The following is a 14,092-nucleotide window of genomic DNA, read 5'->3' on the forward strand; positions in this document are numbered from 1 at the left end:
TTATTTTTCTATCTTAAGGAAATTCATGAAAATTCACGAGAAAGCTAAAGCAATCTGAGCCGCTAAGCGGTGAGGGTGAAAAATTAGGTGAAAAAAGAGGTGAAAAAAGAGGTGAAAATTAGGTGAAAAAAGAGGTGAAAAAAGAGGTGAAAAAACGGGTGAGATCTCACCTCTTCACCTAAAATATATTTTTGGCGTAAATTTATGACAAAAATAAATGGTTCCATTAATGATATCATGACTGTTCTCATTCATGTCTGATTTACATCTAATGAAAAAGTTTAGAAGAATTTTCTTATTCTTTCTGGCTTATTTTTGTCTTTCCAGTACTCCCACTCTAATGGTCCCAGATGAGTTGGTTTAGATTCTCTCAAGTTCTTAGATGGTATAACATCTTCAACGCCTCCTTCATATCTTACTTTATAAGTGTCATCGTTTATGTTGTAGCCAAGTATTTCAATAACCACTCCTCGCTTTGCTTCGTCAATGGTTTCAGCGAGTTTGCCATTACTACTTTCGACTAATTTGTGACGAGGGTAAAACGCTATGGAGTCGTCGGCAGCTTTTATAAGATATCCATTACCTTGCGTAGAGTCTACGATATAATAGTTTCTACTTAACCTTAAACGTTTCTTTGTCAACGGTTTGTCGTCAAGAACTACACGAACTTTTGTACCAGGAATGAGGGTAAATTGTGTTGAATTTCTGATATTTTGTGTTTGGCTTCGTTTCTTTTGTATATACTTTTCTTCTTGTTGTTGTGTCATTGAATTTGGTGTATGCCCTGTTGTAGAATGTGTTGAGGAATTGTAAACTTCGATGAAATGTTTCATTGTTTCTTCGGTAAAGTCTCGCTCTTGGTTTAAATCTCTGAGCGTTCTTATGAAGCGGTTTATGATGCCGAGTATGTTATGGTTATGGTCTTCAGTAGTGTAGTGAGTTATGTTATGCTTAATGAGAAAATCTGTGATTTCATTGCTGAGGTATGCACTGTCTTGGTCTGATGTTAAAGTACTTGGGCTATGTTCTGCTACAAACTTTTGTAAAACTCTTAACACTTCACGAGTTCCTTTATTTTTCATTGGATATGCATATGCTTTGCGAGTGTTAACATTAATGAAGATGAGGAATGGTTTATGTCCTCCTTTTCTGCTTTGAATGAGAGTGTCAAATTGGTATGCGTCAGGAGTGTTGGAGTAAATTGGTAAAAAGTAGTCGTAAGGGTTTATTTTTGTTTGATGTACAACATTTTTGTCAAAGAACCTTTTCACTTCAGCTCTGTTAGTAAATCCCCAACTCTTTGCAGCTTCATTGAACTTCTTAAATGACCTCCATGGATGTTGTTCGAATACTTCTTTCAAGCTCATTTATGTAAAGTTAAAGATTTTAAGCTGTGCGGTACCATGCGAATATAGTCACAAATGGTGGCATATAATCTTCGCCCGAGCCTGTTGGATTTGTTGTGAAAGTGTGTGAATGATTTCCCGTGGTTCCACAGAAAATACCCGCGCTTGAATCTACTGGGTCACTTGAAATATCATATCTATGCATTCCCTGTCTATCCGAACCTGCTGCAAGATTTGTAAAACCTCTTTTTGTTATTGAATGCGAATGACTACCTGTTGTGTTTGTCGTTCCTGTATGAGTGTGCGGTGGAAGGTTTGCTTCAGTAATTTTCTTCGAACCCCCTGTTTGCTTTGAAGAGTTTGCACAGTATAAGAATTTATCTACAATCTGTTCCCATGCACCAAAACCTAAAACCGTTTCTGGATTTGTTGAGTTCATTGACGTATAAATAGAACCTATAGGATATAATGTTTGAAGTATTTCAGTCTTCATTGTTTGAAGCTCTGTTTTGTCAGCTTTCTTATCTAACATTGCTGGTAGTTCATATGCTTCAAAGTTTCTGGCATGACCTTCAATGTTCATACATCTGTTATCTAAATTGTTTAGTGTATCTTTTACGCTTGTACTTGGATTCTCTAAAGGTGCACTTGAACCAAGGGTATAGTTCAATATTATGTCGTCTGCTCTAACAATAGTGAAGGATTTATGTGTATGTTCTTTATCAGCTTTCTTATCTAACTCATCATTAACATAAGTTTTATCCACTTTAAGGTCTAAACATCCTGAAATCCATCCTGTATCAGCTTTAGTTTTTAAAATCTTCGATGTCCATTCATGATACCATTCAACCATTTCTTTAATTTCATTATCTTTTTCATCAACATATTCCTTATCTACCTTCTTCTCTAACACACTAGCCATATATTCCTTATCTACCTTAAGGTCTAACTCATCATTAACATAAGTTTTATCTGCTTTTTTATCTAATGTAGCTTGAAGTTCATTTATATCGGAGATGTTGTGTTTATGAGATTTCAAAACTTTGTTCATTGCTTCGAGTTCATCTTTGTCTGCTTTTTCGGCTAATTTCTCATTAATATCATTCACTTCTAATTCAACTCTTCCGCCAGAACTCTTATTATCATTAATCTTTTTCATTAATTCGGTAATTACGTCATAAAGACTATATTCTGTTTTCGGTTCTGTAAATAATGAGTCAAAATTTCTTTTCATCATTACATTGCTGACATTAATGATATCACCAATTCCTTTTTCATTTATTCTCTTCATTAATTCTGCAATAATGACGAATATATAATCTGTTAATTTATTCTCTTCATCGAGGGTTATAGAATGTTTTGAAATTGAATCATTAACTCCTCTAAATAAATCAATAACTTCAGGATACACGTTTTTAATGTCTCGAATAACCCGACCAGTATCCTGTTTTTCATGTTCTTCGTTCCCGTCGTTACGTGGTTTTATATCTCTAACCATCATCAACGCAGCCATAACCGGAGGGTTTGTTGCTACCTGTTCGAAAATCTGGCCGTTATGTATGGTATATCTAAATAATTTCTTTGTGTTTGTTAAAACATTTGAAACAAGTCTTTTAAAACCATCTACAAAATTCCCCGTTTCACCTAATGTTCTTGCAGCATTTACAAGCTCACCCATTCCCGCTTTTGACCCCAAAAACGTCCATATTGCATTTATTTCACTCTGTATAGTTGTCCATTCAGCGAAACTAACACCCGCATTCGCTAAGTTGAAAATGAAACTCAGTGGATCGAACTTAATTCCGCCTTCTTTTTCAATTTCAACGAACTCACTAACATGTGATTTTAAATATTCTTTCGTTAAAATTGTTTTTCCTGATGTCATGCTGTTAACGGAACTATCACCATCAAAAGTTAACGAATTCAATTTCGTCATTGGTGCTTTTATTTCATACACCGCTTTATCTATAGTTTTTGGCTCACCTTCTTTAGAAGTGTATGAAACATTAATGAATGAATTATATGTATTCATGAATGAGTTAAAATCAATGATTTTCATTAATGAAGCCTTTAATGATTCATTAACTGTTGAATCCCTTAAAGCAATTACTGAACTGTCATTTATGAAAGGTACACTGCAAACCGTCGAATTTGGATCAAATGCCGTAGTCGGAGAAGGAGTATTAATGATATAAGTCATTAAATCATTAAGTGACGTAAATAATGTTGTTGTTTTTGATTTAATTTCTTTAGCATCTGTTATATATGGTAATTTTATTTCTGTAGTTTCTGAATTAAAGATATTCGCTAAAATGTTTTGTAAACTGTTTTGAACAGCTGTGTAAACCGTTGAATCCGGAACTCTTACGATTTCACCGTCCTTAATAAAAGGCATTGCACATGGTGTAGTGCTTGGGTCAAATCTTTTTGGGTTATGATTCAACATATATTCTAATGCTTCATGAACAGACTTATATACTGTTGTATTATCTTTTTCAATAATTTCACCGTCCTTTATAAACGGCATAGTACATGGAGTTAAAATAGGGTCAAACTTTTCATAGTCCTTCCATGTTATGTATTTCTCAGTATTTCCATCAGTGATAACAATATATTTGTCAGTAAGTGTGAGAGAGTATTGACCAAAATATAAACGTTTAGCTCTGTCAGCTTCATACGCATATGCAGCTATACTCATATTTTAATGAGAATAAAATGTTGTTCTATTTGCAAAGTACAGACCCAAACGAATACGGGACAGTAAAGCTACAAACAAACTTAGGTCTACAGAATGAGGCGCTTGCATTCAGAATGGTTGACTTCAATACTATCGCTTCATTCGTTATAACAGATGAAACAGATTTCATGGAGATTGAAATAGATGGAAAGAAGCACGAAATAAGATTTCACAATAATGTAGAATATAAGATGGAAACATTAGCTGGAGTGTTAAATGCTCTCATAAATACTACAATAAACAAGGATAACGAAGAAAACTTAATGAATGTTAAACTTATTGCAGGAGTTTTGAAGTTCAGTTATGCGAAGGAGTTTAAGATACCACGAATGAGTCATAGAGTACAACTTCTTTTGGGTGCATACCATATGACATTTCCTTTGAAAAGTGTTGACAAAACGATTGAGATGAAATCTGTTCCATACGTATGTTATGGCAATTGTTTGTACATTGAGTCTAAAATAGCTAATGTCACAGGCATTTCAGGAGTTAATAGTAAAGGTTCAGTAGAATATAAATCCTTCTGTTATGCAGTAAATTCAATGTTCATTCCAAACGTTCCTGTCATAGCAACTCATTTAGGTAAATGGGTTCGCATTAGTCCTCATAATTTGAAAGACATGCAATTCAGACTTGTTGACTTTCAAGGAGAGCCTGTAGAACTGAAGGCACCAGTGCGAATGACTGTTGAAGTTGACTTTTTAGAAAATATTAAATGCAACAGCTTACAAGAGAACTCAGAGCTAAAAATATAAAGTATGAATGTTATGTATTAGGGCATGAACTTTGGTTGTTGCTGTTTGATGAAACAAATGAGTTAGTTATGTCAGTCAAGAGAACAGAAAAATATTGTGTTAGTGAAAACTGCACCAAGTCAATAAGATTAGGTTTGCATTATGAAGATGAGTTCGATACTGTTGAAGAAGTTTTGGATAGATATTACAAATTGCTTTAATTTACTAAAACATATTTAAGACAAAGATTATATTCTGTTGAAAGTTTTGTATACTCGTTCGAATATTTATACTTAAACTCAACTCCTGTAGTTCCTGGTGTTTCAATGATGCGGATGTTACCTATTTTCATGAATATTGGCGTTTGACCACAGCATTCGATTTCAGGGTCGAGATAGTCAATGACACATTGCTTTCCTGTTATTCGTGATATAACATTTTCAAGGTCCTCCTTTGTTAGAATTATTTGGTTCTTACTTATAAGATTTATCAAAAGCTTCTTATCGTCTTTGAGTAAAATTGTTTGGTATAACTGAAGAAGGTAATGGTCTACGTTATCTGAAGGATTTGTTTGAACATTTATGTAAGGGTTGTCGTTGGCTTCTCTTGAAAGAATTTGGTCCAGTGGTGGATACTCTAACTTAACATCTGATGTAGCGTTAGCGTTTGAAGCTGTGTTTAAATTCACGGATTTCAGCTCTGGTTCTTTTTCTTTCAAACACTCCGAACTATAGTTCTTTATGACAATATTGTTTGTCGTTCGTGAGTCAACATTTGATGTTGGTTCAATTGGAACATTAACGGCACCAGCTAAGATGGATTTGCTTCTCATTTCATATAGAATAAAAACCTTTTATATGTATGAAATGAACAATATACTCGACAAGGGTTTGAATGTAAAGCTAACGAATGAAAATATTGTTGAATTCACTGAGACAGGAGCTGTGTATAAAGATGTAGAACTACTGAACAAAAGAGCTAAGGGAAGAAGCAGGAACATGAACAAAGGGTGGAAGCCTATAAAAATTTATGTCAATGATGGCTCAGGAGGTTCAAACATAAAGTATGCAGAAAGTTATAGAGTTTATGCTCTCAAAGGTGAAAAGCCTTCATTTAAGAACAGCTATTCTAACGCATATCCTCAAAAGCTAACGGATGGGGAAGTGATGATATGAATGACAGCAAAAATATTAACAGAAATGGCGACAGAGATGCATGGAATTTGTTTACCATCAGTCAATTGAAGGTTAAACTTTAAAACAATGTTGGTCGTTCCCATGGAATATTTTTGACTTTAATGGTATTAGTCATGATATGAATCTCAAGGTATGAACGAGGAGAGATGAGAGACTTATATGCTTCCCAAATTTCTTCAAAAGGTAATGTTATACCTGACTGTTTCCAAATGAGTTCAATATCATAACGTGAGAAACCTTGAAAGATAACGAAGTCAGTTATGAGACGTTTTATGTTTAAAGCTAAAAACCTCCATGTTTGCATAAGTATTGCTACAGTTAAGTGGTAATGTCTGACTTTAGTTATGATGTTAGCTAATGGTGAGTCTGGTTTTGACACTAAACCTTTACCAGCGAAGTCGTCACAAACTAATAAAGTGTTTGATGGATATTTTTTGAAGGGGTATTTTGAAAGTTTTGATAGAATGTAGTTTGTCAGTCGTTTCATATCGTAAACTCCTGAGTATTGACGTAAGTGGTGTTTGTCAATAATTCTTTCCATCTCTTCTGAAGTCTTTTGCATTCCTGACTGTATAAATTCAACGATGGCATAATATTTCCTCTTACGTCGAATGTAACGTTGAAGAAATTCAATGAGTTCACTGTCTGGAACTTTAACGACAGAGGCTTGAACTTTTGACATAAATGTTTTCGCTGTTGAGTCCATAGAGTCTGAAGTTGCTGATATAATGATTTGGTCATAATATGAGTCATTTCCTAAACGTTCTGTTATGAGTATATGACGAATGAGGTTAAATGTCTTACCTGAACCCATCTTTCCACAATAGAAATAAACACACATTTGAACAGAACTCATAGTCCTTACTGAAAGGAAGAATGAGAGAAGAGTTAAGTTTGTCTGTAGTTTCATTCATGTCTTCATCTACGTCATGTATTAAATGCTTCATTTTATCTCCATTAAAAATGCAAGTCAGAAATATTCAGAACATAGCACCGAGTCTAACTGACAAGAGTATAAAGATATACTATGAACACGTTATGATGAAACCAACCAAAATTCAAGAAAGTCAGTATACTTATGAATATCCAAGACACTGGGTAGAGTATGTAGGAGGTGAGAAAGCTATTGAAATCAGACAGGTTCGAAGTATTCCAGCAGGAAGAACAATATTATTGAAGAACTTTAATGTTTTGAGATATAATGATGAAACAAAGAAGCAAGATAGTTTTCCTGTTGCTGTGTATGTGAACCTAGACACAGGAGATGACATGAAAGTTTTTAACACAAAGCTTCAAACGGTAGTGAGAGAACAACTGACTGCGGAAGGACATCCATTACCTTCAGAAGTTACCATAGCATATAATTTTGAAACAAACTCAATAGATTTTAAAGTCATCTCTGCAAAGAAGTCAGGTTTTACATTTAATGAAGCAGATGTATATTCGAATGAAAACTTCAAAGCTATTGCATGGTTAGATAATGACGATTGCTTTAAGAAAATATTTAAATACAGTGACTCAACGATGTCAATAGATGACCTTCGTGGAATGTTACCATCGACGTTTACAGTAGAAGGTTCAGCAGGATTGCTTACAAGATTGTCAATTGGTGGTATTTGGTCTCGTGAGAACATTGTTATAAAATCCAGTATAAGTGAATTTGCTGAAGAATCTATATTATGTCTTTCAAACTACATGTATTCGCCGCCGAAGCATTATAGTATAACAAACTTTGTCAGTAAGTTTAACATAAGACTTGTCGAACCTTCTTCAATGAAAGATGTTGTGCTACCTAAAGATGGAAAGGATGGACTCATTATTGAGATGATTTTAATTGCATATTAAATGAGCTTGTTCTTGAAGGTCATTCATGATGAAATAACTGTTGTAGAAGATGTTAGCAATTGTTCAGACATTTTGAAGCGATAGATGAGATAAGAAAGAAGTTAGATAGACCGCAAAGCGGTGAGGGCGAAGCACGTGAGAATGTTTATGTTTCATTGACTTTCTCCAGTAACGAGAACTTTTATGAGATAATATTGAAGAGAGATGATTTTAATATGGTGTAAATGGTAGCTTGGGCAGCTTTAGGCGCAATGGGAACAAAAGCATTAGCATTTGGAGCAAAAGCACTTGGAGCTTATGACGCAGTAAATAAAATGAGTGGAGGAAGGGTTTCAAAGACATTAGATGCAAATAAAGGAAGATTGGAGGCTGGGTTGCAAAGAAGTTAAGATTAAATAAAATAGGGCTCATAAATAAAGCATCCAATTTGGTTGCGACTGAGTCAGAAAATTCTTTAGGAAAGGACGATGAGTTTGCAAAACACGCAAAAGACTTTAATGACCAGATGAAAGGTGAAACAATGCATTTAAATAGAGTCGATGGAACTAAAGAAAATGTTTCTTCTCCACCAGCGGTTTATCCATACGGACCTTATGGAATGTATGGAAACCCTTATGAACGACCATTTGACCCATTGACTGGTGGAAGTAATTGGTATCATTATGGACGAAGAAGAAAGACAGTCAAGTTGGAGACAGACGTGAAGAAAGCAACTAAAAAGAAACCAAGGAAGAGAGTTATAAAGCAATGAATTCAACAGGGTGAAAAAACAGGTGAAAAAAGAGGTGAGATCTCACCACTTCACCTAAATCTATTTTTGTGCTATGTTTTCATACGTGTGAGGGTGGTGATATCATTTATTTTTAAATAAATGTGGGAACAAAAATAAAGCATTTCTACTCAACAGGAATGAGACCCTTACTGACTATGTATTCGTTTAATGCTTGATGAAAACAATGGTACATATTATCGTATGGGTATACACAACGTCTGTTTCCATCGTCGTCGTATATGTAGAGCTCAAATCCAGTCCAACCTTCTTTTGTACAATATGTAGCTTTATTTAAGTATGCATTTATGTAGATAAGGCAATTTTCTTCATCGCTCCAGAAATAATTTTTCGTCATTGTTGAAATAGTTTTCGTTCCTCTGCGACCATAAGGAATGTATGCAATGAATTTTGCGTCATATGGGATTGTAATATATTCAGGGTTTCTTTCATCGTCAATGGGTCTGTCTTTGTTAAAATGCATGTTTCTCAGTTTTACTTGAGTTTTGAATAGTTCACGGAAACGTTCTGGGAAAGAGTCATAGTAAATGTAGTCAGACATGTCTTTGTAATGAAATAAAAAAGTGGGAAAATAAATAAAATAAGGTTATTTTTTATTTAGTGAGGATGGTAGTGAATTCGTTAGTGAAGTCGTTAGTGAAGTCGTTAGTGAAGTCATTTATGTGTCAGATGGTTTTGTAAATATTTAAGGTTAAGTTGGTGTTATGGTTGTATTGTAAAATATACGTTACCGGTTTTGTAAAGTGTCAAACCGCTAAGTTGGGTAAGGTGGAACGCAGTGCCGCCGTACACGACTTAGGGATACTAACTCAAGTCTCAAATAAAATCAAATCAACCCAATCTTTTCATCATGTCGAAGACAATTCTTATTAATTATATTAAAAATATTATATCATTTTTTCGGTGCTTTAGCTCTGAAAAAGTAGTACATATAATATCAGTTTTTCATTAATCGACTCAAGCATTGAAGAAAAGAGTTTCATCATATGTTGAAAACTGAGTCGATTATTGAAAAATTAAATCTTAAATATAAACTTTATTTAATTTTTCAAGTTACACTCAAATTTAAAAGTGACTTTTTGAACGTAATTTTTAAAAAGTTCTTCAATCAATAAGAGAAGGTCAGGTAAGTGGGGCTTCCAGGCACTTCGTGCCCTCTAGCCCCGAAGATGTTTAGTATAAATGAAGTTTTTATTCGGAAAATTGTTAGTCTTCTGGTGTGAATTCGGAGGACTCTTCTTCTTCCTCCATTGCTTCTGGGAAGAAGCCTTCTTCTGGGTCGAAAACATTATATAATGTGTCGCTTTTCACAAATTATATATGTTTTCATGTTTTGTCACTTTTCTGTCACTTTTCAGGGAAAAAACATTTTTATTATTATATATAAATGAATTTTACAAAACCACCGTTACCGTTCTTTGGAAATAAGAGTAGATGTAAAGATATTATATTGAGAGAACTTAAGAAACTACCGAATGGTCTAACATTTGTAGATTTGTTCGGTGGAAGTTTCTATATATCCCATTTATGTCATACAATATTCCCAGACTCAAAGATTATATGCAATGACTTCGACAACTATATGGACCGTCTCAAACATATACCAGACACAAACAATATATTGAAAGAGTTAAAAGAAAAGATACCTATAGGTAAGATGGAACGTATACCATTAGATAAGAAAAATATTGTGAGAGAGGTTTTGAAAAAAGCAGAATATATAGACTGGGATAGTATATCTGCTAGACTATTATATAGTGGTTCTATAAGAGTTCATGACATTGAAACACTTATGTCAAAATTTTATATCTCAACTATACAAATGTTTTCAAAGAGGACATAGAAAATATATTGAGGGTATAGAGTTTGTGAGATGTTATTGGACAGAGTTGTATGAAAAATATAAAGACAAGGAAAATGTTTTCTTTATAGTGGACCGCCGTTCTATAACACATGGGATTTTCAATACCAAGTAGACTGGACTTTGAGAGACTCTTTAGAAACTTTAGACGTATATACATAACCATCCATGCTTTTACTTTACATCCGATAAAAGTGGTTTGGAAACCGTTATGAGATGGTTAGAGGACATACATGACTATGAGTTTATATATGACAAGATAGAATATGAGAGAGGTCCTATAAACCGGAGAAAGTGTCACAATAAAGAAATTTTATTAGTAAGTAAATGTGGTTTGAAATAGGACTACTTGTTTTAGGTTTTTTCCATTGTGTCATTTATTTATTTGACGTGGCAGAAAAGTACAGAGAATATGAAGATGAACCAATGCCTGCAAATGTTCAGTATATGTACTCGTAAGAGATATTTTTATCTAATATTAAATGGACGCACAGAACTTAGCGAATGCACAGCAACCTGGACAACCAAACCCAGAGAATATTCCAAATGAAGTTAGAATACAAACTGCAATGGCAAACTATGGTCAAGTGCCAACAGATGTACAAATGCAAACTGCCATGTCAAATGACGCTGCGTTAGGTTTGCCACCATGGTATGCAAATATGAGATGGAAAGAGTTTTATACAAACCCTGAAGTGGGATATAAACAACTTTATGCAGATGACGCGAACACAGGAGTTGACCCAGAATATGTTTTCTACCAGAGGAGAAACAGAATGTATGAGCTCCAGTTAAAGAATGCTATGGAACTCAACAGGAAACGTAAGAGACTAGGCGGACATTAGATTTTTACATATAGTAAATGGGTTTCTTCAGTAGTATTGGAAACTTCTTCAGAAGAGTTGGAAGAGGTATATGGAATGGAATAAAAACCGTAGGAAGAGGAATTTGGAACGGAGTCAAAAATATTGGTAAAAGGGTAGGTCAGTTTGTTGGTATTATACCTAAAGACCCTGAACCAGAAGAACAAGCTCCTGTTATACAACAGCCTGAACCTGCACCACAGTCTAGTTGGCAACCAAATCCAACACCACAACCGGTATATTTAAAAAATTATATTTTTACCGTTCGATAGTAGTTGTATATGAAACTAAGTTCTAAGTAAAACGCATGGTATAATGGAATTATTCTTTTTCTTCCATCTGTAGTAAACCATACTTGAAAGTCTGAAATACTTCCACTTGGTGGTTCGTATAACTTTGTAGGTTTTTCGTAAAAGTCATTTGCCAAGCATAAGAAAGAGTTTTGGGCGCCAGAAAATGAAGCATGAACAATAATAGCATCTTGGTCGAAAACATTTTCATATGTTCCATTAGGTTTTCGACTTCATAAAAGTCTGGGTGTACTGGATATTGCTGCAGGCTGATTTAACATCCTCATAAATCTATACCATGCCAAGTGTTATATTTTGTAGAAATATAAACGTTTTCTCCAAGGTCTTCTATTCTATTGATTTTAACAGTTGCATTTTTCCTGTCATAAATAATATCGAGATGGTATTCTCCCTCGTCAATGTTATACTGTTTGCATATTCGATATAGATATCGTTATTTTTTCTTGAAAAGCTTGAAGAGTTGTTTCTAAGTTTACAAGCAAACTAACTTGTAAAAGTTTTCCCTGTTCAAATTTCTCATACATACGTTTTTCTTTGTTATAGTATCGAACTTCAAAACCGACCGTAAATGGGAAACCATGTATGGCTTCTGAAATGAACTTCATTCTACGAAAGCCAATAGCTTTGTGACAGATGGGTCTCTTAACCATCTTAATGGTAGTCAAAACGATAGCCTTCATGCTTTACGGTCTCTGTCTCAAACTTTTGACCGACATTAGTAAAAAGTTCATCTAATGGTTTAGTTGTAGCAACTCTTGAATTTTCTTTTTCTATTGAAAGCATATTTTTATCTAGAATAAAAATGTCGAAAGATATTGCTTCCATAAGAGAAATACAACACAACCGACAACTCATTATGCAAGCTCTAAATAAGAACACAACAAACTTTCAAACTATTCTAAGATATCTGAGTCATTGAAAGAAGGAAACTTAAAACTGACATTAAACCCAATGACAGATGAGTTTCTATTTCAAGACAAGAAGAAACAATACTGTCTGTATAAATCCAACAAAAGGAACTTTAAACGAGAAACCTATAAATGAACTTCTTTTGAAAACAGATGTTGACAACAAAGCTGACAAAGAATATGTAGACGATGCAATAGCAAAAGAAGAAGAAAGAGCTAACAATGCTTATGCAACAAAAGAACATACTCATCCTGAACTAGCAGACAAAACATATGTTGACAATAAAATGTCAAGTGAAGTGACAAGAGCTGAAAACGAATATTCTAAAAAGACTCATACACATTATATTAACCAAATACCAAGTCTTAAGGAAACATTAGAGACAAAAGCAGATAAGACTCATACACATTCGATATCTGAAATAACAGACTTACAAGAAACCTTAAACAGGAAAAGTGCCGTTGGACATACACATTCTATATCTGAAATAACAGACTTAAACGTTAGCCTTGAAAAGAAAGCAGACAAGAACCATACACATGATTTCTTCACAACTGTTGCTATAGAAAGTATTGAAGGAACGGTTGAAGAAACTGGTGGGGATGCATTATATTGTAAACCTCCTAACTTTCCACAAGGTTTAACATCGGATGACGACATAACGACGATGAGAAACATTAGATGTAAAGATGTTTATGTCATGAAGGATGAACATAATATTAAATTCACTGCTCAAGATTTATATGACAAGAAAGCAGACAAAACAGAGCTTCAAACATTAAAGACAGAAATACTTCAAACATTATATCCTATAGGCTCTATTTATACGTCAATGAACTCTACCAGACCAGAAACAGTTCTGGGTTTTGGAACTTGGACTCAAATAGTCGACAGGTTTTTGTATTGTGCAAACTCTTCAAAGGAAACAGGTGGAAGTAAAACGATTTTCAGGTGAAAATTTACCTGCACACAGTCACTACATAGATTTAAGTACATCTCAAGCAGGTTGGCATAAGCATAGATATTGGGATTGGTCAGCAATGACAAAAGGTAAAGGATATGATGTTAAAGACAACGTTAAGTTTGCTATAAATTGTTACTGGAGTAACACTGAGGGAGGAGGAAACCATACACATCACGTTTCAGGATATACGCAAACAACGGACAAGTAAAGACTACATGCCACCTTACATGACAGTTTACGCATGGTATAGAAATGCTTAGTCGTCATTTTTCAAACTTCTTTAGCATATTCGTCAGGAGTTGTTTTATTTTGTTAGGAAACTGTCTTTGAAAGTATCACCTTGAACTTTGACAAGTTGAAACGAGGTCTGGCAATAGTAGTTTATCTTCTGCTTGCAGTCTGTACATTTTGCCATGTTTGCCTAAAACTTTCATAATATTCTCTTGTATACTTTCTTCTATTTTTACGAACACGAATGTGAGTACCTGTCGGTTCCCATTGTTGTCATAGTCAATAGTATTTTCATATGGGTCGCG

General features: G+C 34.3%; 8 protein-coding genes and 2 pseudogenes across 10 annotated transcripts, besides 2 other annotated features; 5 read left to right on the forward strand and 5 right to left on the reverse strand.

Moving 5' to 3' along the window:
* Nucleotides 1-9,458: part of a mobile genetic element that runs on past the window's edge.
* TVAGG3_0364560 (integrase core domain containing protein family) lies at nt 282-1,367 on the reverse strand (the record flags this gene model as incomplete). The annotated part of the gene is made up of 1 exon (XM_051231536.1): nt 282-1,367. The coding sequence occupies one exon, from the start codon at nt 1,365-1,367 to the stop codon at nt 282-284; it is 1,086 nt and encodes a 361-aa protein (XP_051101266.1).
* TVAGG3_0364570 (keratin-associated protein family) lies at nt 1,387-3,024 on the reverse strand (the record flags this gene model as incomplete). The annotated part of the gene is made up of 1 exon (XM_051231537.1): nt 1,387-3,024. The coding sequence occupies one exon, from the start codon at nt 3,022-3,024 to the stop codon at nt 1,387-1,389; it is 1,638 nt and encodes a 545-aa protein (XP_051101267.1).
* On the forward strand, nt 4,158-4,775 carry TVAGG3_0364580 (uncharacterized protein; the record flags this gene model as incomplete). Its single annotated transcript, XM_051231538.1, has 1 exon — nt 4,158-4,775. A coding segment is annotated over one exon (618 nt), but the record flags the coding sequence as incomplete, so codon positions are not given.
* On the reverse strand, nt 5,035-5,649 carry TVAGG3_0364590 (uncharacterized protein; the record flags this gene model as incomplete). The annotated part of the gene is made up of 1 exon (XM_051231539.1): nt 5,035-5,649. One exon carries the CDS (start codon nt 5,647-5,649, stop codon nt 5,035-5,037), a length of 615 nt encoding a protein of 204 aa, XP_051101269.1.
* Nucleotides 6,456-6,927, reverse strand: TVAGG3_0364600 (annotated as a pseudogene). Its single transcript has one exon. A coding segment is annotated over exon 1 (472 nt).
* Nucleotides 6,977-7,858, forward strand: TVAGG3_0364610 (uncharacterized protein; the record flags this gene model as incomplete). Its single annotated transcript, XM_051231540.1, has 1 exon — nt 6,977-7,858. The coding sequence occupies one exon, from the start codon at nt 6,977-6,979 to the stop codon at nt 7,856-7,858; it is 882 nt and encodes a 293-aa protein (XP_051101270.1).
* On the forward strand, nt 8,083-8,609 carry TVAGG3_0364620 (annotated as a pseudogene). Its single transcript has one exon. A coding segment is annotated over exon 1 (527 nt).
* On the reverse strand, nt 8,755-9,189 carry TVAGG3_0364630 (uncharacterized protein; the record flags this gene model as incomplete). Its single annotated transcript, XM_001299495.1, has 1 exon — nt 8,755-9,189. The coding sequence occupies one exon, from the start codon at nt 9,187-9,189 to the stop codon at nt 8,755-8,757; it is 435 nt and encodes a 144-aa protein (XP_001299496.1).
* Nucleotides 9,459-10,991: 1,533 nt separating the features above from the next.
* Nucleotides 10,992-11,354, forward strand: TVAGG3_0364640 (uncharacterized protein; the record flags this gene model as incomplete). The annotated part of the gene is made up of 1 exon (XM_001299496.1): nt 10,992-11,354. One exon carries the CDS (start codon nt 10,992-10,994, stop codon nt 11,352-11,354), a length of 363 nt encoding a protein of 120 aa, XP_001299497.1.
* Nucleotides 11,355-11,371: 17 nt separating this feature from the next.
* Nucleotides 11,372-11,617, forward strand: TVAGG3_0364650 (serine threonine-protein phosphatase family; the record flags this gene model as incomplete). Its single annotated transcript, XM_001299497.2, has 1 exon — nt 11,372-11,617. A coding segment is annotated over one exon (246 nt), but the record flags the coding sequence as incomplete, so codon positions are not given.
* A 1,300-nt stretch (nt 11,618-12,917) lies between these two features.
* Nucleotides 12,918-14,092: part of a mobile genetic element that runs on past the window's edge.

The sequence above is a fragment of the Trichomonas vaginalis genome, chromosome V, assembly GCF_026262505.1.
Source record: "Trichomonas vaginalis G3 chromosome V, whole genome shotgun sequence".
Lineage (NCBI taxonomy): Eukaryota > Parabasalia > Trichomonadida > Trichomonadidae > Trichomonas > Trichomonas vaginalis.